The 26390-nt window shown below is 38.5% G+C and overlaps 1 protein-coding gene across 9 annotated transcripts in view; it reads left to right on the plus strand.

Annotated features, from left to right (window-relative positions):
• THSD4 (thrombospondin type 1 domain containing 4) overlaps window positions 1–26390 on the plus strand; it is a 414123-nt gene that overhangs the window by 142732 nt on the left and 245001 nt on the right. Inside the window, exon 1 of one of the 9 annotated variants that reach the window (XM_050309837.1) lies at window positions 26303–26389. The exons of the other annotated variants lie outside the window; for them this stretch is intronic. Coding sequence (XP_050165794.1) covers window positions 26318–26389 — 72 coding nt within the window. The 5' untranslated portion in view covers window positions 26303–26317. Of the gene's footprint in view, window positions 1–26302; window position 26390 lie in introns of those variants that run through there. 9 annotated transcript variants of the gene reach the window in all.

Genomic DNA, 26390 nt, shown 5'->3' on the forward strand with positions numbered 1-26390 from the left:
TTATATAATAGTAACTGGATGAGTGGTGAGAAGCAGCATGAACACACCTGGGGGAAATGCTTGTATGCTTTATTTTAGTTATGATTTCTAACACCTTTATTGAATAAGTACTCCTAAAAGTGCTCAGTTTAGGTTTGAAAATATCTTGGTGGAATTCAGCAACTGGATTCCCAGCTAACTGATTGTGGTAAAGATAGTTAAAAGAATGATTTGTTATGTTGTGTGTATTCCCTAGAAAGCTGCTGTACCTTCTTACAACTTTGCTGAACATTTTTCCTCCGTTCTGCTTTTTTCCCTTTTGAAGGATTTGGGTCTAGGCCAAGGAGCACAATAATGCTTACATGGACCTTGATTTTTAAATGCACGCCTAACTGAGCAAGTGAGTAGTGCCATTAAAGTCAATGGGATTATGTGCATACTTGGAGTTAGGTGCAGGCTTAAGTGCTTTGATGAATTGAAGCTTTACTGACTGACTGAGTCTGGTAACACAAGAAAGTGTTTCCAAGTACAGATATACTAATAAAAATGCTTAACTAATGCATCTCACATGGAGAGAATCACAAATATATATTTAATAGGGAAAAAAGTTACAGTAGATGAAAAAAAGGTCATTAATGACATAAAATCCTCAAGGAATATTACATCTTTGCTGTTGTATTGAAATAGGAAGTCCAGCACATGCTGCATTTTTTGGTGGGAAGTCAACACAGAGAGTTATGGTGGCAGTATTTTTTCATATCTTGAACAGCATCATTCTAAAATCTGGCAATTACTCACATGGAACTTTTAGCTCTGTGTTTTTGCTGAACTGCTTCAAACTAGTAATTTCCTTGAGTGACCTTACTTCTGAATGTAAAATTTTCTTTGGCTTTTCCGTGGTTCCCAAGAAGAAATCTGCATTAAGGCCTTTGAGAGAGATCTCTCAGCAGCCCAGGGATCAGCTATGCTGTGGCAGTGAGATGAAGTTATTAAGGCTGCCTTCATTTGCAGAGTCAAATCCAGGTTTGTGTCATTTCTGGACCAAGGCCTTGCATGCCAGTAAACCCACAGCTTTCCCAGTTGTTGGAGCTGACCTTTGTCTATTGACTTCAAAATAGTTTCATGTGATTCCTTTGATTCTTCATGTGGCAGAGAAGTGTCTGACTCTGCTTGGAAAGGGAAGGCCAAAAGCCGTGACAGGACAAGAAAAAATGCTTGGTCCCTGCAGCTCTCCACTGGCTCTGGCTCTGGGAGTCCAGCAGGAACAACTGAGCAGGGCTACAGGGAGGTGTGGGCAGCGCAGGGAAAAACCCATTCTGTCCAGGTTGCTCAAGTAACTCCCTGAACAAGGACATAAGAGATATGTTTCCATATCCAAAGTGTCTCCATTGCCATGGCATGATCAAAATAAATATTGTTCAGATCTTAACTCACATGAGCATTTTTCAATCTTCAGTTTGTATTTGGATGCATACTGTGAAACCAGATGAACTTCTCTTCATCTTTGAAGAAATGGTTTTTCTGGAGACCCTTTCCTTCCTCCGACAAGGCCAGTTTGGGAACTGCACAAGCTTTACAAGCAAAATCAAGGACCTTTGCAAACCCCTAGAAGGTCTTTACTGGTCTCATGAGGGCAGTGGGCTCTTACTTGAGAACATCTGCTGTACAAGTATCAGGTATTATATAATTGAATGCTTTTCAGATGGCAGACTGTCAGGTTTTCTATTCCAGCTATAACATCGAGTTGGTTTCAGACTTCAAATAACTGGTACAAATTTGTTGAAACTCACAGATAACGAGCCCAAAAGGACTGAGTGCTGTAATACTGTTTAATTGCTCTCTGCTGCTGTTTCTGACTGAATTTTTCCTGTAGGAAATAAATATTCCCTTAGGCAATAAATAGGTTAGTACTAAGGCTTATGAGAATGAAGAAGTGTGTTGAAATCACAAGATTTCTTTTTTTGGTTGTGCGTAGATGTGCTTTCCTATCTTGACTCAGGCACTTGAAAAGTTCAGGAAATGCATAAATTTAAGTTTTGGGATTTAATAGTAAAACATGTGAATTCTGTGTACAGCAAAGAATAAATCACGTCTTACAAATTCTTGGATTGTATCTCTTTATATTTGTGGAGTTTTAAAGGTGTAAGTAAAAGAACATAAGCAGATATTAATCCCTTCATGCACTCCCAACAGGATACTGCCAAAGATTAATCTAAAACAGTGGGGTTTTGAAATGTACCTGCAGAAGTAGCATCAAGTTTCAGTGCTCTGGTATAGCTGATAGACCCAATTGTATTTTTCTAGGTACTTTGTGTCATGTATTTAAGCTGCAAAACAAGTAGAGCAGATAAAATTACATCTGTAGGTTTGTTTTACTTGTCTGAGACTAGAATGTGTATACCACTGGTTTTCATTTTAAGCCTTTCCTGTGACTTTGAGTTCTTTTTATTACTATTTTGGATTATATTTCTGGTAGTATTTTTAGCACAGTGTAATTTAACTTGACGGTTCTGGCCCAACAGCTGAGTAATTTGATGTTGGTGTTGCTGTTTGGTCTTTGCAAATGTCTCCTGTCTTAAATATTCTGACTTTGGAGTTTTCCAGTAATTCAGATTTAATAACTGCAGTTTTTTCTCTTGGACTGGCATATTTTAGGCTTCCTGCTGTACCATTCCTAACCATTTTGATCGAAACCAGAATGTCTGTGATCAGTCTGTATGTCGTATTGAGCTTTAGTTCAGAAACATCATTAGATTATAATTAGCCTGTTCATCTTACCTAGTGTGATTGAGCCCACAGGATGACATGCCTGACTCCAGTGACATTTAAAAGCCTCCAGAACTCAAGGGATGGTGTGAAAGCCAGAAGTCAGTGACACAGGCACTTTTGCTGAAGTATTTTTCTTACAGTAAGCTTAGTATTGTACTGTGACCCAGTGAGTATTGACCTTGTTTCCCAGAAGATGATGTGATGTCTCTGCAGAGAAGCTTTCTCTCCTTTGTGTACCTTTGTTTTTACTTTTTTTTTTGTTTTTGTTTTTTTTTGTGGTGTAGTCTCTTGTAAGATAACAGTTAAAGATGAGCCTGAGGTATGCATATGACATCCAGTCAAAACTTTGCAGCCCAAAGCCTCATGAGCTCAAAGAATGTATTTGTAGCTTGCTTTGAAGTGATCTTTTGCCATGTTTTTGGCAGACAGATACAAGGTTTCTTGGCTCATGCTCCCTGCCATCCAGAAGCTTTGCAGCCACATGATGCTAATCCTGAGTGTGCCTGGTATTCTGTCTCAGAAAGGCATGCAACTAAACACTGTTAAACACTTTTTACCTTTCACCCTTTGTCTGCACAGGGCAGGTTGACATCTGTCAGGTTTGAAGGCAGACAGAGTAAGTTGCATCTGCCTGCGAAGTGTCAAGTAGGCATAAGTAACTGTGAGAAAAATTGCAGAAGGTCTGTCCTTGGCCGTAAGGCAACTCTGTACTCTGTGGAGAACTGTAAGCAGGAATCTCTGGTGTGAAGTGGATGAATTGATTTATGCAAATCGTTTGTGGAAGTTTTTACCAGTAAACCTCAGTTTTCACCTGGTGGATGATTATTTCAGCAGCTGTGCCTAGGGCTATCATCTAGAGAATATTATGGCTCTGAAAACATTTTAGCACGCCCGCCTTCTACCCAGGAGTAATTAATTTCTCTAATAGGGTTTTAGAAAGCTTAGTTAGTAGTTTACAGTTTACCGTGTTCAGATTGGCTTTTTTGGAATCATATGACCCCCCTCAGTGACTTGAGTCTCTGGTTAATTCCTTGGCACTGTTGCCAGTGAACCTTGTGTGGAGAAACCTGACTGCTGGCACAGAAGGATTGTGTATCCCAGAGCTGGTCCAGCTGCACAGAGCTGAGGTTGAGCAATTCCAGCTCTCTCCTCTTCCAGCACTACTGACCTACATCGCTGTTTACAGGGCCAGCCTGAAACCCTCCAGGGGCTGAAGTTACCCGAGAGCAGGAGGAAATTGGCTCATGTGTTCTCCTCTAGTTTTAAGAACAGTGTTAAGGAAAACTCTGAAGCCTTCTTGTAGGGTGTGTGTTGGAAAATAAAAAGGCAAATATTTTTCACTTTTGACCTTATATAATTTAATGCTTGTTTGGCTTTTTTTGAGGGCTCTTGATAGTTTTGGGTTTTTTTTCCTTTGAAGTTCTTTTTGAGGGACAAAGAATGAAAATTTGATTGCAAAAAAAATGTAGAATGAAATTAGGAGTTCATTTTAAAAACAGTTGCAGACTTCCTGCACAAACTCTTCTCTCTTAATCCTATCGAGCATTTCTTTTACAGTGCTGTACCAGCCCTAACAGCTTTGGCCACAGCAGGGGGAAAAAGGCTGAGATTTTTGGAGATGTTCCTTTTGGAACAGTGGTGGAAGCCCCTTGCCAGCACAGATCTATCTTGGTAGTTGGTGGTTTACCTTGTCATAACTGAATTGTGTTCTGTATTTGGAGCAGATCTCTTGAAGCCCACCTTGGGTATCTCTGCCTTGCATGTGCTGGGGAAAACCTTCAGCAGCCTGGGAGTTACTGGGTCCTGAAGTCATTGTTGCCTTGTTTAAAAGAAGTGTTCCAAGCACTTATGAGTGCTTTGTTCTGATTTTGAAATATGGAACTAAACTGCTTTCTAGAAAAGTAGTTTAAAGACACATTTGTAATTTAAACTGCCAAGTTTATTCTCCAAATAAATAAAAAAGTTCTTACTCACCAAAGAGTAGCACTCTCAGAAGCACATCAGAAGTCTAATGCTGAGTAAGGGAACAGTTATTTCAGAGAGAAGAATGATTGAAGGATGTTTTTACATTCTTATTGCTTTGTGGTGTAGGTTTTCTCAAAGCACTGGGGAAAGATAAACACAACAGATGTGCTGACTTGCTGTAGGATCTAGGCTTCTTATGCATTTCAGGTACTTTTGAAAATTTCCCTAAGGTTAAAGTGGATTTTTGACTAAATGGATTTCATCAACTTTTTTTTTAGATTTGCTAAGCATTGAACATTAATTATCAAAACTTGAATGTGAAATTCAAGATGAAATTTTGCTTTTGGAAGTCTTCTGTAGCAGTGTCCCCGTTTCATGAGCACATCTTTTAGTGAATTGAAGAAACCCAAATCCCACTGAGTGAGCTCCAGTTTGTCCTTCTCTTTGCCATCACTGGCAATCCCTGGAGGGTTGTGAAGGAAGCATCTCAGTAGCTCTGTGGGTCAGAAGTGCATGTCCTGACTCTGATCACTGGCACTGCCACACCTCTGCTCACCAATGAGGAAGGGCATTTCTGTGAAAGGTGATGGATATAAACATCCATCCATGTTTTTGTCTGCAGTCATGGCATCTGCAATGTGTGTCTTACTGCATAGGGAAAAAGTTATTGCCACTCACACTTCCTGTCTGGAAAGGATTACAAGTTAGGGAAAACAATGAGAAAGCCATATCATTTTTAATTACTTGATAAAGTACAGATCAAAGCCATTCATGATCATAGTGTTAATGGAATGTCATTGTTACAGTACTTGTGTCACTTACAGAGAGAGAAAACATCTTTTTAAAATGGTCAGTGGAGAGAACCCAATTTTGATTGTTTCTGGTTGGCCAAGATCTTGGAACCTGGTGCACAATTTTTCTATTTGATATACTTACCTGTGTAATTAATTTGAGGTGTTCAACTGAGTTTTACAAGTATATTTTTAAATTGTTTTATGAAGGACTGTTCTTAATTATTTCATTTTACATTTTAATTTTTTTACTTGTCATTTTTAAACGTCCTATATTTTGAAATTTTCAAATAATAGTTAGCTAAAATTGAAATACTGTAGTAGTTAGATGAATTATCTACACTCAGTGAGGAACAAAAAGTCTTCCAGACAAAGCCAGTCAGCATTTCTGGTACCAGTGCAGATTTTTGCTTGTCCTCAGGAAGCTGTTCTACAAGCGAAGTCCATAATATTTTGAACTTTCTCTTGATCAACTGTTGTGTTTTGCCAGAAAGTACTTGTTTGGTTTTTTAATAGAGCATATTTACTTGCTGTTCATTATCCTTTCTCAGACAGACAGAAGGTGCATGGAGGATTGTTTTCACTTCCAGTTTGTCTCTGTTGCCCATTTGGCAAGCATTTTATGCCATTTGAATAATTTTATATGCTCTATTTTAATATTTCCTGAGACAATCACTTCAAAAGTATTATTCCTAATGTCCTTGCTTGGATACAAAATACTGGTTGTATGCAACTCCAGGGTGTAATGTTCCTGTTTCACAGGATCCTGAGAAGAGGCCCCTACCACTGAGTTCATACTAAAGCAACGATACTCTGCCTCTAAACCATTTAGTTCCTGCACTTTTTTTAATCATCAACCTTCATTTTCTCATCTCAGAGTATTAGTCAGACTCCTCCTGCTGGACACACATTCTCCCACTGTCAGCTCCTTCCATTCCATATCAGCTCCATGCTGTGTTACTGCCACAGTGAGCAGTAGCCTGCCTCAGTCTGATTGCTTCAGCACTCCTGCTCTGTACAGCCTCTTCTTATGCCTTACTCTTCAGTACCACAGTTTTGAAAGTCCTCCAGGAATGTTTTTCATTTTAGCCAAGGGACCACACAGCTAGAAAAAAATCTGCACAGGGAGTAAGAACTCAGTGCAAAAAGAATATAATCCTTTGTTTTGCCATTTAATGGCCCTTTTCAGTGCACACTTAGATTTGGCTGGAAAGTTCATATTTGTGAACATACTTATGCAACTGCACTGCCTTCTTGTCTCTCCAGAAATTCAAGACACCCTTTATTCACAGTTTTTTGTGTCAGGGTCTGTTATGTCAGAGGATACCCATCCTCTGTGAATGGTGAATACCTGCATGATCGTATTTTTATGTAGTAATACTGGTTAAAAAGTTACTACTGTATAGACATCTAGTCTGTCCATATATAAAAACACTGGGAACCATCTGTAAAATATCTTAAGCTAGCCTGAGTTTGGGAAGAATAAATAATTTGGTTTTTTGATGGAGCAGTAAAAGGTGATTAGATCACACCTAAATAAAATTCAAAATTTTTACTAGCTAATGACCAGCTCAGACCAATGATAACTTTCCCAATGTTTAAAAGTTCAATTTAAAATATTTTAAAATATCTAACATTCTTTAATATTGCATTCTTAGTGTGCTTAGATGGGCAATAATGATATAAGATGTTGGCCTTAATTAATATCTGGCATTAATTGCTATTGTAAGTTTCTCTCCTGCTCTGTATCTTCCATACTAATTCTGACTTGTGGTGCTGGAAACGGAATTAAACTGCAGTTAGCTATTAAAGCTGTAGAGCCGGAAGCAGAAATCTGATTGGTATAAGACCACATTTTATAAGCACTCGCCCACACCTTAGAAACAATATGGTGAAAAGTCAATGTTTTGAAAACATGCTGAGGAAAATGCTCATAAAAATGTTTAAATGTGGTAGATCGGTCAGTGTGGGTTAGAGCAGGCACAGGCCATGTGTCTGAGTCAAACATTTGCTCCGTCAGTTCGACAAATGAATGTCATAACTGCACCTTTCTAAAACTTTTAATAGATGCTAAACTGTCCACAGGATTTTAAGTCTCATCATGCCTGTGCCGCAGCCCGAGTGGGAAAGGACTGACAGCACTAAGGGGGTTTGCAGTCTGCAGCAGGTTTATTGATGGTACAGGAGGCGTGAGGGCGCTTCCTGGCGCTGAGCCGCGAGGGTGCTGCCCAGAACAAAGGGCGAACAGGACTTATATAGGGTTAAGGAAGGAAGGGTCTAGAAACTGGGAGGAGTATGTGATTGACATAAGGGGAGAACCAATAAGGGAGTAACAGAGGGAATACATTAACTTTTAACCTATAGGATGATCTGGGGGGTGTGGTGAGACCGCCTTACTGCGGCAAAATCTCACCAATCATAACAGGGGACTGAACAACCAATCAGGGAGGAGAGTTCATGAGGGAAAACTTATAAGGGAATAAAATATGAATTTACAACTGGGGTACAATGGTTTTAACATGCATTAACATTACTAATGGGGGTGAAACAACATTGTCCATGTCAAGCAGGTTCAAAGGTCTGTTCACAGATGTCCATTCCAGTGTGTAAGTCCATAGTTTTAAACTTCATCTTCATTATATTCTTTGTAGATCTGTCTTCACTTGTGGTATAGTCTCTGTTTCTGTTTGGTGTCTTCCACATGCCTGGAGTCTTTGCTATTTGATAAGTCAACTGAATTTAATCTTGCATGAAGCAAAGTTGAGTATTTTAAATGTGCAGTGTTCTGCTCCTTCCATTAAATCAACAACTCCTCCAGGGCTGTGTTGATACTGTGTAATCCTGTTGATTTTGGTTGAAAGGTTGCTTAGTTTTGGTTCTTTAGTTGATCAGAGACTGATGTTTGTGCCACGTTTTGTTCTGTTTGTTGAACAAATGAATGTAGAACCAAAGACAAGAAATTAACACAAATATCTGACCAACAAGGAAAACAATAAGCCATTAATGAATTCACATCAACCACTTAATTACCCATTAAAGTAATTGGCAAAATTGTTAGCATTATCTTTGTAGAAGTGTATTCTATAGACATTCAGTGACATATCTGTCTGAAATGTGCCCTCCTTTTTTTCAGCTATTACAAAGAACATTCTGTTTAACTTTCATTTTGGTTTAATTGCATAGTGACAGCAGTCTAAGATAATTTCCAGCTTATTGCATATGTATACTAAATTTCCCTGGTGTCACCAGCTATTGATCACAGAATCATGTAGCTGTCCTTGACAAATAGTTCACACAGAAACTTATCTCAAGCTGTGTAATGTGAATTTTAAATCAATTTTTGGTCTGTGTAGTACATGCCCTCATCAACATACATTATTCTGCACATACAAACTGTCAGCTTTGAATGTTTGTAAACTGTGTAGGATTTAAAATGTGTTTGCATAAGAGAACTGGGGATCACCAAAAGTGTTTTAGTGAAGAAGTTACTGAGAATATTGTAGACAGCTGATGCTAAAAGCCTTCTGAAGACTTTGCCTGCAAATAACTGTTGGGGCAGAAAAATCTTGCAGAAATACCCAGGCCCCCGTGAGCTGAAGGAATATTGCACAGAAGTTACAAGGACTCTCTAAGAGGAAAACAGACACATAGGCAGTAAAGACCAATAGAGGCCTTTCTGGTATTTCCTTGGCAACAATTGCACAAAGGCTGTGGAAGAGGGAAGCTGTCCCTGTGTCTGTGGGATCTAGGAAACTTTTAATACTTCTGTTTCTCATTTCTCACTTCATTTAGGGATCAGCCAAGAATGTAAAATCGTTGCGGTTTTGGAAGAGATGGGTGGAACTGCATCTTCAAATCAAATTATCACAGCCTGGTAGTTTTCTATCTATGTCAAATTTCTCTAAATTTCTCTAAATTCATTTATTTCTCCAAAATCATGAAATTCAGTCTTCCTTTGATGCTAATTTTAAAATTTAAATTTAATTTTGAAATCATAGTTGTATGTGGATGTCCATCCAGCAACACAGACAGCTCATTTCACTTGTGCTTAGGTGTAAGAACAGAAGTTTTCAGAGTTCCTTCCATTGCCATGGACACAAGGCCTCCATAAACCCTTCTCATATTAAGACAACCCATGTTTAGTGAAGCCAGTCCCAGGTCCTCAAGTCAGAGGTTGAGATGGCACATTTGTATAGAGTTGTTTGCCTCTGGCTGAAAAAATACTGAAAAAAGCTGCAAAGAAAGTTTTATCTCATGTAATGCCTCACTTTATAACAAATATTAAAGCCCTTATGAGGAACATTGTTTCAATGTGTCTGTTGCACACTGTCATATCCGACATTTTTATTGCACAAGGCTCGGGGTGCTTGCACTTCTGCCAACACATAAGTGAATTCTTTCTAAGATGTTTGATGGAGGATATATGGTCAATGTTCTGGGAGTTCATATGCTTTTACTGTGCAGTTTTGATCTTGATTTATGCAGTTCTACAGCTTCATTTCTAAAAAATCAGAACTGTCCACTCAGTTTGCCATAAGATGTTTTGCTTTTGTGGCAAACCTGTGCTTTTTATTCCAGTATATGTTTTCAGGAATGAGTATTTTGTATGAGTTTGAAGTCTTTAAATCACTGCAAGCACACAAGCACACAGAATAGTCAGTGTTTGCTAACTTCTCTTACATGAAGCACTGATTAGAAAAACTATGTGTTACATAAAGATCCTCACTTTCATGTCACATGGTGGCCAGACACAGCAGCTGAAACCCACATTTGGAAAAGAAAACATTTTAATACAGTGAGAGTTGACAGATGTGCATCAAAGTGAAATGTTATTTTTGTAGTGATCAGCAGCTTCAGACCTCCCATGCTAATCATCAACTTCCCAGGCCAATACAGTGAATTTGTTCTCTTATTGCCACTGCCCTCCAGCTCCTCTTCCAAAGGGAGATATCACAGTAGCTGCTGGTTAGAAAATTAGCAAAAGGCCTTCTCTTTCTCCTTTTCTTTAAGCCTGTTCTGTGTGGGATGTTTTGGTTTGCATGTATGGTGTCTGTGGGTGTGTCTTGGATGTATTCATGGATAGAACTTGGAGAGCCACCCTCTCCTATTAACTTACATTGCACTGGTTAAGGCAACTGTATGTTCAGGCCTCATCTCTTCCTCCAGATTATACCCTCCTTTGTTCCTGGGAGTGTTGACCTGGGAGAATAAAAGGATTTTTTTGTGTATTTGTCCAGGTTCTGCAGATGTATAACATTATGGCCAGTGTTACAAACCAGTGAATTTCTACAGTTACACCAACTATTCTTACGTGTATGGAAAAGGCATCTTTTAGATGCAGAACAGATATTCCAAAGGACAGTTTAAGGTAATTAAGGCTGCCAGATTACATCAAGTCAGTCAGGTCAAGATCCTCTTTGAATTGGCAGATGCTGTTTAGCAGTGTGTCAACAGGCTGGAGTTGAACAAGATACAGATCCTAGAGGTGCTGGGCATCTGCAGTTCTCCAAGGAGAAAAAAGATAAAAAAGGGAGATTTGGAAATAGCACCAAGAAAATGAACTCCAGTGCTGAATCTCCACCCAGATGATGGTCACAGTTTGACCCCTCTGCTGAGAGAATATCAGTTCCCAGGATATTTGGGGTTGGTATCTGTAACAGCTTACATGTTAAATGGAGCATCCCTGAGTAGACTTTCCTTTTGAAGCCTGAAGAAGCTTTTTATCATAATGATTTCATTTTTTTTCTTCAGCTTTCCCATGGCTGGTGGATGCAATGAGTACATGTTTTAATCAAAGAAAAGAGCTCTGTGTGTAGCATGTATATTAAACACGATTAAACAGTTGAGTGTATAAGTTGGATGGAGAACCTTGACATCAATTATTAGAAGAAAGTAGAATTAATCACAGATAGAAGTGTAGGATTTTTATTTTCTCAGAAATATTTCTGAGTATCTGTTTAAAGTCAGACTTGATTGGAACTGTAGCTCTGGAAGAGAAAGTTATTCCCTTGCTTGCTTCTGAACTACAAAGATGGGCTGTAAGATCATTTTAAAGAGTTTGTGTTTGCTGGTTTTTTTTTTCAAAGTGAAGGCAGAGTTAGGTACAATTTTAAGACTTCATAGCCTGTTACATGAAATGATACAGAAGCAGTCTAAGAATCTTAATATTGCATCTGCAAGAGTGTGATACAGAAGACAGGAAAAAATAATAGCAGTCTATTTCAGGGTGTTTATACTGCGATGGTTGTAGTGGGTTTGATCGTGTGAAATAGGTGGGTTCACGTGCTCAGTGTATTCCTGGGAATTTCTGTGTTACAGAGTGTCCCCACAGACTAAGCACATGTATGTTCAGAGTAAGCACTATGTGATTGATGTGAGGAGTAGTGGCACTGGTGAACTGGGGCTGTGCTAAAGCCTGATTGAACTAATGGCAGAATGCAGTATTAGATGCAGAATTATTTGCTCTTCTAGAGCGAATTCACTAGAACTTATTTTTGTGTAAATTAGAAGTTTGTATTTCTTAAGCATAATTCCATCCACTTTTCTGAACTTGTGAGTCATTCAAAAGGAACTGCCAGCTCAGAAATTTGTTGCAAATCTGTCAATTATACACATACTGTACAAATTATGAGAAAAATCGGTGCAGCATGCAATACAATACATTCAAAGGCTTGACTCTTACAAAAATGTTTTCTGTAGTCTTACTATAACCAAAGTAAAAACAAAGTTACCTTAAAATCATTTTTCTAAACTCTCCTGTGGTCAACTCTGATCACATCTGATAAACTAGTAACAGTCATCACTGCAGAGCACCTTTTGGTTGTCTTTTCTCATTATGCTTTAGGAATTGCCTTGATGAGTTTGACTTTTATTTGCTTTTTGTTACACACATAAATGCAAGAAGATATTTTGCTTTGAGCACTTTTTTCAGAATGACAGCTCTGACAATTTTCTTTGTCCTTTGAAGTGCAAGATGCACCATCCTGTAACTGAGCAAACTATCCTGATGGGTTTCAGTTTGTAAGAGGAATGTTAAATTAAGCATAATGGGTATGTCTTTTGGATTAAAAACCTATATATTCTTCCAGTTAAAACAACATGCTAGACTACTCATAACCTAAACATGCTTAGAGAAGACATTTGTTGAGGAAAGGGTGTCTATGGGTTATTCTTTTCAGCCATATACCGGACAGTCCTCACTTCCCCACTATTGTGCCCATTAAAAAAACCAAGTTTTTTGGTCTAGAGTTACTCTTTACTGTGGGATACTTGCTTGTGTATTTTTGTATGGGCTTTTTTTCTTTCTATTTTTATGCAAAATGACCAAGTGACATCAGCAGACCTTCTCAATTTTAAAATTTGCTGGGAAAGCTTTATTTGACTTCAAACCTAAACTTGTACATCATTCCCTTGTAACTACAAGTTACATGGGTAACATGGTAGTTACATGGCTGTTGCGTGAAGGTGAAAACTAAGTAGTGGTGTTGCATTCTCCACATGGGTCTTTATTTTGAAAGCCCTGCTTGCCAAAGATGTTCTTGTACTTAACTAAGCCTTATGGACAGTATAATATTGCAGGAAGAATGTGAAGGACTATTAATATGACTGAGTGAGGCCCTCTGTGTTTTCCTTTGAAATATCTTCCCTGCTTGCCAAACTGCCTTGGCAGGGAATTGCATGAAGGCTGGATGTGGAATTAGGGATGTGTACTATATTCTTCTCCACAGTGAAGGGAATATAGGCAGATTTAAAGGCAGTGATTGAAAGTGTTAGGATCAAAGGACAGATATGCTGAAGAGCCTAACTGGTAATCTCTTAATGCTCTCAAAAGTTCATTATGCTTCCCCTAATAACACATATCACAGATAATCTTGAACAGGTATTTCTAGGAAACTTTTCTTCTTAAATACATTGATGATTTTCTAGAGATTGACATAAGAATATTTACTTTATTAAGTAAAACTAAGTATAGCATCTGATTTTGAATCCTTCACAGTTGAAGTTTTTAAGAGAAAAGGAAAAGGTCTAGAAATAAAGATGACAAATTGAAATCCAGTCTTTACTGAACACTTTCTTTAGTGTCTATAGGTTGCAAAAATCTTGCTAAGTTGCAATACATTATATGTCCTAGGAATTAGTTCATATAAAACCTGCTGATTCTGCTGTGGCAATGACAAAAGACATGAAAACTGGAGGAACTGAAGCCACATGTGACACTTAGATTAAATTTACATTTTAAGTTCATATTTACTTATAAGATCATGCCCTGAGGAGCCAGGCTGTTTATAAATATTTGTTGAAGAAGCAGTAGTTTTTATTTCTAAGTTACTGGGAAAGTATCTGGTTTGTTATTTGATGGTGGCAATCAAGCTGGGAAATTGTGACATCAGGGACTAACAGCTGGTATTACAGGAGGCTACTTGATAATGAAAGATGGCTGAGAAAGAAAGAAAGATGGCTGAGAACATCGAGGTGAAGGATTGGAAAAGTTGCAGCGAGGTATCGTCGTAATTCTATATTTAGATTAAAGTTAATCTGTTTGATGTAAAAGGAGTGCTTGGAAAGTTAAAGAATGAGATTTAAAAAGCCTTTTTAAGAGAAATGCTTAGTCGTCCATGATCATACTTCATAATAAATATTTTCATTTAAAGATTAGTGGTTGACTTAATCTTTGTCTATTTTGGCTTTGTATAAGTAGGCATTAGGGGTCCACGTCACGTTTTAGCATGCATACTGAAGTATTGTCTTGATCCACTTGCACATAATGTGTTCAGAAATTTGAAGCAATACATATTTTGTGTGAACTAGGTTTCTAGTCAAGCATATTGTGCAGAATTTTGAACTGCAAATTTTTATCTATGAAACCTTTCATAAGAGGGAAGAGCGTCATAAATTTTCAGTGAAAATAAAGAAGGGAACAATCTATCTGTCTTACTAGAAAAGTGAAAGAAATGGTTACTGAGGCTGAAAGAGAAGGAAACAATTTCTAATCAATTCCACGTTTTCTGGTTTCATATAAATTAACCAGGACAGTATAAAGTAGCTCCTTACTTTGCAGACTTGAGGGGAAAAAAAAGATTCTAGACCCAACAGTTCAAAACATTATTTGGATATTTGTGGTTAAGAACTTATGCTGAAAACTTTATCGTTGCAATTTATTTGATGTATTTTCTTGGAAAGGGATAAAATTACCATACTTAATTGTAAACTTGTTTCTAAAACAAGTAATGACAAATACGCGAAGTTACACAGGCAAAATAAAACTGCCAATGTGGAAACGGTGACCGGAGTTGCTTGGTGATTTGTCATTTGTGGAATTTATGTACCTGGGTCTGCTTTTTCCAGATGATGATATTAATAATAAGCAGCATTCCCCATGCAGCTGTCTGGCATCAGGGCAGTTGGATCTTCAAGCAGCTACCCAATACATCAGCAGAGTCTTAGTCACACTTGCTATCCTTCACCAGCTCATGTCACGGGGCTGTTACACAACTGTGAGGAATTCTTTCTGAAATTTATGGGCAGACTGCTGACCTTTGAATTTAGGACAATGTCTAAAAGAATATTCAGTTCTGTGTTATGCCACAGGCCTGCTTGTTGATGTGCAGGCCCCTGAGTACCAGAAATGTTTGCAGTTGAAGACAGCAAAATAATAGGTGTGGGGGGGGGTATTTTGGTTTTGTTTGGTGGGTTGGTTTTTGTTGGGTTTTTTGAGATGTGTTTGATGGTGTGTATTGGTGATTTGGGATCCTTGCTCATCAATCTCAGGTTAAAGTCCCTTGGACAAACTTGTGTCAGTACCCATTTGGATCAGGACACTTTAGAAATCTGCCTGTCTTGATGAAGGACATGAATTCTCTTGGGAAGTTCTTTTTTAACTGCTGGAAGTTGTAAAAGCTCCGTTGGGATAACCTGTAAATCTGCATGGTAGGATATTGTCTCCTTCTGATGCCTTGGGAAATCCAGCTTTCCCAAGTGTAATCACAATATTGGCTATTGTGTGACAATATTTTCTGCCAGAGTTAATTTACTATGAGAAGTATCACCAAGTTTGTTGTCTTTCAATAATCGTCTTTTCTTAGAGTAATAACAACAGTGAAATGAGTGAGCTAAACAAAACCCAAAAAATTCAAGCAGACAAGAAGCTAAAGAGGGGATAAATATATTTTTAATATATATTTTTTTTAATTCTTAATTTTGTAACTGTCTTGGATGTTTTCAGTAATCCCTTGACAGCATATCTAAACCAGTAGGGATAAGTGGTTTGCAAAATACATGTGAGAAAAGGCAAGTCAAATATAAACCAAGTATTTATGGCAGGGTTAAAATTCTGTTACCCCAGGCCAGTAAGTTCCTGGTGAGTACCAGTACTTGTCGACTGGACATGAGCCAGCATGTAGGTCTGTAAATAAAAGTTAAGTGACCTATTCCTTGAAAAGTAATTCATTGTGAGGAAGTCTTCCCTGAAACTTTGTCGGAAAATTATTTGAGACATGATCCATGCAAATATGTTATTACTGTATTGAAAAGACTCGGAACGGTGCAGGAAATCTTCAGGAAGAAATCTTCCTTCCACAGTGAAGGAATTTTCTGGGAGTTTTATTCACTTGCCTCTTGTTGGAATTCTAATTGTTTTCCAGCCATGTGATGGTGTTGGCTGCACAGATGTGTTTTTACAACCAGGTTTCTCAAACAGTCTGGTTTTATGTCTCTCCACGGGCCTTTAAGATTAGAACTGGTGTTATTGCTCCTTTTAACCTATGTAGACAGTCTGAGGATGGGGATAAAGGAACCGGCACCATTTGTGTCCCTCAAAATATACACAGAGGGTGCTTCTTCACTTCTATGTTCTGTGTGGCTTTCTAAGAAGTAATTTTTTTCTTAGTGTTCATACTCTATTTATTTACACCTTGGTGTTGGCAAACAGTATTCCCAGATTTTGTGCCATTGTGTAGGGATTTTACACTATATGCTGAAGGTTTTAATATATGTATATATGCTGGGTTTAATGTACCAAAGGTTAATTTTACTGCTTAAAAATGAAAAGGCATGCCAAAGAACTTTTTAAAAATGTTTTCAGAGTATTCAACTACTTCATGAAGTCATTTTGAACTTGACTTTCTTCCTTATATAGTAGTGTTCCTGAATTCAGACAAGCTGTTTGTCCCGTTAGAAAATTTGATAGTACTGAACTTGTTTCAGTTGCCTGCTTCAGGAAGGCAAATTTCAAGTTAAATTATACTGGACATGCTCTGGGTACTCAGAGACTTATCAGCTGTTTATTCAAGTATTTATCAGCTTTGTGAGTTGCTGATCCTATAGTAAATGGAATATTTGAGACACGGGAGTACATAATTGTTTTAAGATGTTCCTTATCTTGGTTTAGCTGCATATGAATTTTCAAGATTCATATACATGATATGTAGCTCAAGATTTAACACAACTATAGCTCTGTGGTTCCACTTTCAGAAATCAGCCATGCAGAAGAATTGGTCATTTTCTCTTAGTAAACGGCATTTGGACTTGCAAGACACCTCAAAAAGTGGAATCTAGTCTGGAATCTGTCTGCTCTACCTGTGTGCTTCCCAAGCTTTTAAGCATATGGAATCACTGTCCAGAGTCCAGACAGCTGGGAAACTCCATATACATTGAGGGTTCATTTGGTTCTATCTAATGGGCAACTTCTGTTTAATGGCTTTACTTTGAAAGCAAACACATTTATAAGATAAACTAACAAAAAATGTATTATATAAACAATCAGATTTCTCCAGAATTTTGTTTTTATTGAGGCAGTAAAGATACACAGTTGCTCTTTAATTACAGAGTTTATTCATTTTTATATGCTATACATCTGCAGAGATGGGGGAACCTTGTTCTTACAGTGCAGCTCAGCTTCCAATTTGTACCTAATTTGCAGCAGCAGTGTAACTGATCTGCTGGTGCTCCATGTTTTTGACCTGCCATGGACCCCCCAGTGATGGAAAATGAGCCTTTAGTTGACTAGTGGGGTAGATTTTGACCTACTGTTAATTCTTCAAATTTGCGATGCAATTAGGGGCAGGGAGTATGCTGAGATCAGACAGTCTTATTGATAGATATGGTGAATTGGGAGGATGAAATCAAACAGAATATGGAGAGATTTTTGGGGAGGAATAATTGCATCTTTGACTTAAGAGTTTTGTGACTAGATGGGAAAAGTTGCGATGGGCTTTCTGCCCAAACTGTAATTTGCATTATTATGAGATTAGTTTTGTCTAATCTCTTCAGGTAACTGGGTTGTGTCATGAAACTACTTTAGAAATCTTCCTCCTCTTTCTTCCTGTGTTTGGGCTCTGTTTTCATCCAGTGTGTTTGGACCAGTATTGCAATTAAATCCCAAGCCTTCAGCTGAGCATACAATTCCTTTGGCATCACAACACCTATTTTCTTTTTTTTCTTTTCCTGTCAGAAGATGGGAGAAACCCGGTATTCCCATAAAGCACAAAAAAATACAATTTGATTATGAATACAAGTCTTCCAAGTTGTTTTTTTTCCTGTTCATCCTTTGGATTTTAAGCAAGCTCTGGTTTGGTGCCTCTGTGACATCAGAGAACAGAGGTGCCTGTGCTACAGAATTGTCCTTGGCTTTGCTTCTCCAGCTGTATAACTCGTGCTTGGATGTTGAATTTCTTTTGTTAGGTGGAACAGTGCTCTAATTCTGTCCCCTCAGTAGTGTGTGTGTTATGTGCAGTATTGACTCTTCTCTGAGGTTACCTCTCTTTCAAGACTATTTGTCTGCTGCCTGATACATCTCTTATATTCTTTCTTTTGCCTGATTGGTCTCCACTATTGGCCCTGGCTGCCACCCCTGGGTCTGCCCAGCTCCATCCCATGGTGGCAGAGTCCTGGCCAGTGAAGCCACCTGCCCTTGTTGGCAAGCTCAACACGTGGCTCCTCATTCCTGCCACTGCTCCCTGACAGTTTTTGAAGGTGACTGATGCTGGTTTATTGCTTTAGTAAATTATTAAGCATGAAAAATGTTGGCCAGCTTTTGCAGAGCTTTCATCTTTTCAAATGAGCAGGTTATGCTCATTTCTTGTCAAAGTAGGTTTTACCATGGTGCTTCCACACAGTTCCTACCTGCATGGTTTACTGGTATGTGCTATACTTCATCCACTGCTGGGGAGGACTCACAGTGATTTTCCCAGTCTAAAAGAAAATCATTATGGCTTTGAGATTTTTACCAATATAGAACAGAACAGGACAGGGAAAGCGTATGCATGAGAACATGGTCTGTTGGGGGCAAGAATCTCAAGAATGTTTCTGAGCAAAGCTGAAAATCATTAGTATATTTGCAATCCTAACTGGTTAGTTTTCCCCTGTTCCCATCATTTTATGATGGCCTGTTTGAGGTAGCTGTCATTTGCCAGCTGGTCACTTGGGAAATGTGTGTTAGCACCAAAATCTAGTTTCAAAGTTTGTGGGTTTGGGCCTGAAGAAAGACTCTCCTTTATAATTCTGATCTCTTAGGAGGTCATGGCCTATTGCGTCAGGACATTTGCTACTTCTCTTGATTTGGTTTTGTAATTAAAACATTAGTACACTTACATGATCCAGAGGCCTCACCTTCTTTTTGTACCTTTAAAATACTTTCTGCATAGACTTATAGGTATCAACCTATGAAGAAAATATCATGACTCGAATTTATATTTAGAATGTTTTATCTTTGGGGAGGCTTACTTTTCCCAGGGAATAGATATGTATTATTTGTATAATTTATAATTAATTTGCTGTGGTTACAGATTATTTAGAGTTTTTCCATGGGGATTTATTTTTTTTTTAAGGATAAACAGGCTTATTCTCATTTCTTATTTTAGGTAAAGTATCCAGATATAGCAGGGCTACCAAGTAGATTCATTCCAGTTTTGTTCCAGCTGTGAAGGAACAGGCTCAAATATTTTAAAGGGCGAGGCCTTTTTCTTTGGGTCCTATTTTTAGTGGCTGCTCATTTGCCACACTTCAACATGAAACATAGATCAAAATGCCTTATGTGAAACTTGGGTGATGAGAGGTAGCTTTCTAGAAACGTGTGTCTTTTTTTTAAGCACACAAAGAAAGAGATTAAATAGGAACCATCAAAGAACTCTTTTCCTCTTGGTTTCACCACTCTTTTCTGTATAGGAAGAGGTAGAAGACAGCATGAGTAATGTTGGATAATGTGTTATGAAAATGCATAGGAAAATAACATTAAAGTTTAAGTGTGAGGAGAACCAGAATATGGTGCTAAAAATCTTAATGCCTTATTAGGAAAGCAAAAACATTGATTAACAAATGTGGAGAGAAAAAAAAAAAATTTGTCCCAAGATAGTCATAAAAATTAGAGGTTCAAAGCATGGTGTCCACTTGTTCCGTAGTCAGAATGTAGTGTTGGTCAGAGGAAGGAATGTCTCATAAATGTCATCTTATTCTACTTGCACTATGCAACTACTGTCTGGGGAGGCAAAGAGGTGCTTGAGAACTTGGGATATAAACCAGAATTCTATCATCAAAATACAGAAAATTGGAATATGGCCATGAAAAACACACTTCCTAGCCCAGCCCTGGGCAGGTGATAACCAGGGGTCTTTTTCTCCCTCTAGCACTCTGTAATGTCAGAAAAGAGAAAGGGATTTAGTAATTATTCACTTATCATTCAAGATGATAAATCAATTTGAGGTTAATGCCCAGCTCTTTGAAGTCGGACCTTTTGGGTAAAGTCTGGCTTTGTAGTCAAAAGTCTGAGCTTTAAGAAGTCAAGAGTAGGGAGGAGAGGAAGGAAATCCTCAGATTTCCTTGTCAGGGTTTGAATGTGGTTTAAAAGCACTGGCAGTACCATGGTAGTAAGAGGAGAAAAAGGGGATGATGTGAAAGCTAACATGGTTTTATTGAATTCATTGACAAACCTGCAGTGATGCTATCAAAGCCAGGCTGACCCAATTAGATATCAATACCTGTTTTAAACTTTCTTTGTAATGCCTTTTTCACAGGATGCAATAACAACACCTTTTTAATTGTGTGATCTCTATTTCCTCACAAAAGAGAAACAAAAAGATGAGAAACAGAGAAAAAGTCAGAACTTGGAGTGACTTCAGATGATGAACAAGTGGAAAAATGAGGATTGTTCAGCTTAGAAAGGGAAATAAGCTAGCATAGAAGTTGAAAATTAAATTGGAAAGTAGTTAACTACTAAAAGCATTAGCAAGGACAAAAAGTGTCTGTATGGAATAATTTATTAAAACCTCTTTAAGGATTTTTTTCCTACAGCATCCCTTTGTCTTTTCCATAACTGTAGAGTGGATCAAAAAAGGATTAGACATGTAGATAGATAAGAATATCTCTACCTTCATTATGGAAGGTAAGAGTAGAAGATGTGCTGCCCCTTGCAATGGTGTATTCTGGTAGCCAATCAATATTTCAGTTTTGGAAGGAGTTATTTTAGGGACAGAGCTATCCATCCCCTTAAATACTTCTTTGTACAAGAAAACATGGAGTCAGCTGCTTTCATGACAAAAACGTGGAGGAGTTACTTGGAAAAGCATTAATACATGGAATACTTAAATTGAGTTAAAATTTCAATGAAGAAGAAACTGCTGAGATGCAATGAAATCTGTGTGAGACTGTGACTTGTTTTCTCCAAGGTGCTCAGTGTCTGAGGTTCGCTCTCATAGGGCTCCATGTACTCCACTTTTAGGCTATAACACACAGCTCACACCTTGTCTTTCTTCTCAAGCTGGCTGGGTTTGGTTTTTTTTAATGGCACCTATAAAAGTCCAAATACTCCATCTTGGTCCTTCTTGTATTTATTGTTGTTTCATTTGTTCCCAGTCAGTAAGAGGTGGAGGTGCTGCTGAAATCCAGAGTCAGTGTGAGTGGGAGCGTGCCTCTTTCAGAAGCACTGCTGTAACAAAGAGAATTGCTTCAACTATGGAGGGTAGAGCACAGGAGAGAATCTCTTGCTCTCTTTCACCACCCCCTCTGGCCAGTGAAATGCAGAAACCAGTGGAGTGGATGTAAAAGCTTCCATGGGGGTACAGAAACCCCTCTGTGGTCCAGCTGCAGTATTTCCTGAATCCAAGAAGGTAGGGTAGGGAGTGGCATTTTTTCTGCATTCACCCTCCTCAGTACACTGCTTTTACCTTAAAGGAAAATACATTCTTACTGCAGTCTAAATTCCCTGTCAGACACACATAATGTAGCAAGAAACCTTGTTATTTTAAGTGTTTAATTAAACACAAAATTTATTTTTTAAATAAAATTTTAAAAAAACCTAAACAACCTCACAGAAGAGATTTGGAGTGAAATGTTATGCCTGGTGTCTTTCAGTAGTTCAGGCTAAAGGAGAGCAGTAATTATTCTAACCTTAAAACATTGAAATAATAAGTTCAGAAAGAAATGCTTCCTGGAAAAAGTGAAGTGAGATAATGGATGGAAATGCCTATCTGACAGCAATAAATATGGCAGCCATCTTTCCACATGACTTCATCAGTGTAAAAATTTTCTCTCTTCCTTCTTTTTTTAAATAACCTGTAGATCACCCACTGGGAAAGATGACCAGTTAAATAAAACCGAAACATAATAGATTTTCAACTTTCCTTTGTTAAATTTTTACATGGAACACTGAAATTAAACCCTATTCTTAAGGTTTTTATTCTTAACCTTTTCTTAACTAGTAATATGCAGTGTTTACTGCCTTTGCTGTTAGTGCTTCCTGGAAGATGGTGTCTGTCCAAAGCAAATTAATGCTACTTTAAATACTTGTTTTAAGAAACAGTTAAAGGGCTTATGGATTATGGCATAGCAGCAAACTTGTTTTGGCTTTTATCTTCCTTTTAACTAATTCATTGTTTACAGCTGAGCACCAGCAGACGTTCCAATCAACCTCCTGTTTCCTTGCAGATTCAGTGGCATTGATGTGGCACCTGAAGTGGCAAAATGTGAATTAGGCTAATTATTTTCACTTGTACTTATTAATACTTTGAAATAGACAGACATTGTCCTTGTCTGGTGCTAAAGTAATTCAGCCTGAAATACGTAGTTATCCTCCATGCCATCTTGCTTTACGAATTTGAGCTCTACAAACCTTAGGACTGTAGGAAGTAGAAAGGAAGTCTTTAAAATCTTGGTTTGACTCGTGTTCTCTTATTATTACTTTTACATTAGGAACTTGGTCAACTTTCTAAGCTAATACACTTTTAGCAGAAAGCAGGAGCTGTGAGTGATGTTACCTGAGCATACTGTTCATGATTTCACATGGAATTACTGGAAGCCTGAGAGACCTGGAAGAGAATTTCGTGCTTTTGATAAGTTCAACAAACTTGTCCTTGTTTGAGATTCAGGTGTAATTGCCTCAGGAGGAAGCTGGTCACAAACTTCATAAACTGATTGAGTTTTACAAACCCCTGGAGACAGACAGGTAATTTGTTCACAGGTGAAAGTTGGTACTTTTTAAATGAGAACTGTACTGTGCAAAGATGCATTGTTTGTGTTGTGTATTTTTTGTTTCTGAGCGTAAACAATAGGAACTTTTCCCCTAAAGATTCTCATGGCTTTTTCTGGTGTTAGAAAATATATCATTTCAGATCTTCTATTTCAATTATATACCTAAATAGTTATGCTGTTATTTTTGCTATGTTCATAATTTTTAAGTAAAATCAAGGATGTTTTTGTGTTGAAATTAGAGATATCTTATTTCTTCCATTTTACTATTGCAAGGCATTTTGGTTTCTCTGTCCACTATGGCAGAACTTTATAATCTGAAATAGCTCATCAGTCATAAACTGATTTTTTTTCTATTGCCCCAGTAGTTTTTTAATCTCTAGTGTAGTGATTGTTGAGGTTTGCAGAGTTCTGATCTTGGCTGCAGCAGCGCAAGTTTGGCACAGTGTTAACTTTCAGGTTTCTCTGTGCTGCAAAGAAGGGCTGTGGCTGTGCTTGTGAACGTGCACAGTTCCATCCAGTTCAGTGGGATAAAGCTTGAAGGCATAATAGCAGGTATGAACAGATCTCGTCTTAATATGGAGAACAGAGCACCAGCTTCTGAAATTCAGGGAATTCTGTCTGTATTTTTTGTAGAGGAAAAATTATATGCATATGGAAAGAATTAGCTACATGACTTACTAAATGGGAATGTAGTACAGTTTTCTGTGCTCAGAAACTCATCCTAGTAATATTCAGTTAGACTTCAATAAGGTTGTTCATTATGTACAGAGAATATACTGCTTACTGGAATGATCAGCAGAGAGAACTCTAAAATCACAGTTACTCTTAATTTTTTAAAATATCCTTTTCTACTTGCCATTAAAAAGGAAAGGATTGGCAATTTTTTGCCTGTGCTGTGTATTTAATCACAAAAACTAGTTCACTTCACTGTGTGAAGAACAGGAAAACAAGATAAAGCTTAATTTTATGGAAGCAGTAGTCAATCTGCATGAAGCAGCTTTCATCACCGGAGTTTTTGTTATACGCTGCAACACCTGAAATGGTGTATGTTTTAAAACTTTTTCAAGCTCTGAAACTGTATTTTCAAAGTGTCATGGTTGGAGCTTTCATGTTGGCAGTGTTTTGAACTCCGGTTTAGTTGGCAGTTTGCTCACTATCATTTTTCCTTTTGTGGTATATCTAAATATTTCAAAAAAATATAGAAGGGCAGGTTGGCTTCCTGACAGGGTTTTGATGGAAAATTTCCTTAAGTTTATTTGGCTTTACATTTTTAGTCTGGAGACTTTGCCATAGGCAATCAGTGTACAAAGTACCCGTAATGGCAGCTGTACATTTAGCTGTCAGCACCACGGGATAATCTACAAACCTTCAGCTCGCCTTAAAAGGGGTGAAAATACTTCTTTCATTTAGGTCTTGAAGGGAGGTGTTGTATTTGTGAGATCAACATACGAGTAGAGAGTTCTGGGTGATTTTTGTCAGAAAGTACCATTAAGGGTTGTGTCAAATTTTCAATAACTACAGATTTGGCTGCCAGTCACCATTGTCGTGACACCGTGGATGACTGCCTGTGATCATTCAGATAATTTGGAAGAACCTTGAGCTCCTTATGCTGAAACTCTGGATTTTTAAACCTTCTGAAGCTTGTGCTGCTCCCTCAAGGCGAGGAAACTGAGGAGGATTCTTTGCCATTGACACCCCTAGTCCTGCGTGGCCTTCACCGCGTTGCTTCCTCCCTGCAGTGCCCTCACTGGACACGGTGCTGGAACCATGGAGCTGCACAGCTGTGTAGCAACAAGGAAGAAAAAAGTTGACCCCTGAAATGTGTTCTGCTGATTTGAGAGGCTAAAAAAGGGCAGGCTTCTCTGTAGGTGTGAAGAGACAGCACTGTGAGTCAGGTGAGGCAGAAGAAGAGGTAGGACTCTTTATAGGCAGTAGTAGGAGTCTGTGACAATGAAGTCTGGTTAACAGAGCTAATCAGATTTTACTGTGCTGGAGACTCAGATGCCCAACTGCAAATACAGCAGCATCTAGACTTGTAGCAGCAGTGAGAATGCTAATTTGCTATACTTATTCAGGAGTTTGACTTATTTAATTGCAATTCTGAGGAAAAGTATTTTATCTTTCACCGCTCGTAGGAAAGGAAAAGAATAGTTGATAAAACAAGTTTGAAAATAGCCTGAGGAGTCTGACATATTCAGCTGTGTGTATACAGCTTACCAAATTACTGAAAGAAATCTAATATATAGTAATGGTGTGCTTCTCAATTTCACTAACATTTTTACTTCCCGCCTCCTAAAATTTTGAGATATTTTAAAGTACCTGTATTCGGAGTTTATGTGGTTTACTGTTTGACATACGAGACCAGGTTATTCCTGGGTCATATTTTTGAGATTTCCCCTGGAACCATAAGCATAAGAAGTGTGTATTTACATGAAAGATGAGAATATAGTGTGTTTTCTTGACTTCAGGAGCTGGAACTTTAAGAAAGGCTTGCACTTCTGCTTGTTTAGTCAAAGGAGGTTATGTGATGAGTTGGATTGTTATAAATCAAAATTTCCTTTATTCAGCTATGAAAAAGAAAGAGAGATTACATCCATATCCTGCTCCAGGATTATCTTAAAGGATGGGGGGCCATTCCAGGAAGCAGTTGTGACATTCCTGAGAGCGAATGGGCACTTGGGTTCCATTTGCTGTTACCCTGGGGCCAGCAATGAGAGCTCGAGGTTCTGCCTGGGCCCCTGGCAGGATCAAGCCATTGGGTTGCAGGATTGTGCTGATGTGGGGCTGACTGTAAAACCATAGGCTGCTTCCTGCTTAGATCCTAATTTATGATTTATGTATTACAAACTCCTCCAATAAAAGAAGGTGCTGTACCTTTAAGTAGCACATGCCGTCTAACCATCAACAGGCATCCCTTGCAAGCAGCTTTAGCCTGTTTCTCCAATCATGCCTGCCTAAGTCAATAACGCTTTGCCAAACCTCCTCGTGCATTAAAGGTTACCGTTTAGCTTGTTCCATGAATCACAGCAGATGCATAACTTGGCAGTGACCATTCCTGTCCCTCCCCTTCTTCGCTTCGTACTGACTGCAGCCCCCCAGTTCCGTGCTGGCCGAGCCCCCTCCCCCAGCAGGGAGAAGTCATTACATGAAGAGATCAACTTACCAGTTGTCTTCAGAGCAGTGGCTGAGAGCAAAGCTCCTGGTCGGACCGTGAGTGCGAGAGGAAGGGGGAGAGGGAGAAAGACTCGTACCTACGAGAGCTGAGGGCTGTGATACTGAGACACAAGTGCATCTGCTTGCTGTTAGTACTTGGCAGAGGGTTCTCTCCTCCAGGGTAGCTCTAACTTTGGGTAATAATGTTTGTCAGCTACCTGATACTAACGTTGCTCTGCTTTCAAACAGCAGTGTTAGCAAGATCTGGGGGTGAGG

This window comes from Myiozetetes cayanensis, unplaced genomic scaffold (genome assembly GCF_022539395.1).
Source record: "Myiozetetes cayanensis isolate MyiCay16 unplaced genomic scaffold, myiCay2020 scf14, whole genome shotgun sequence".
Taxonomy (NCBI): Eukaryota; Metazoa; Chordata; class Aves; order Passeriformes; family Tyrannidae; genus Myiozetetes; species Myiozetetes cayanensis.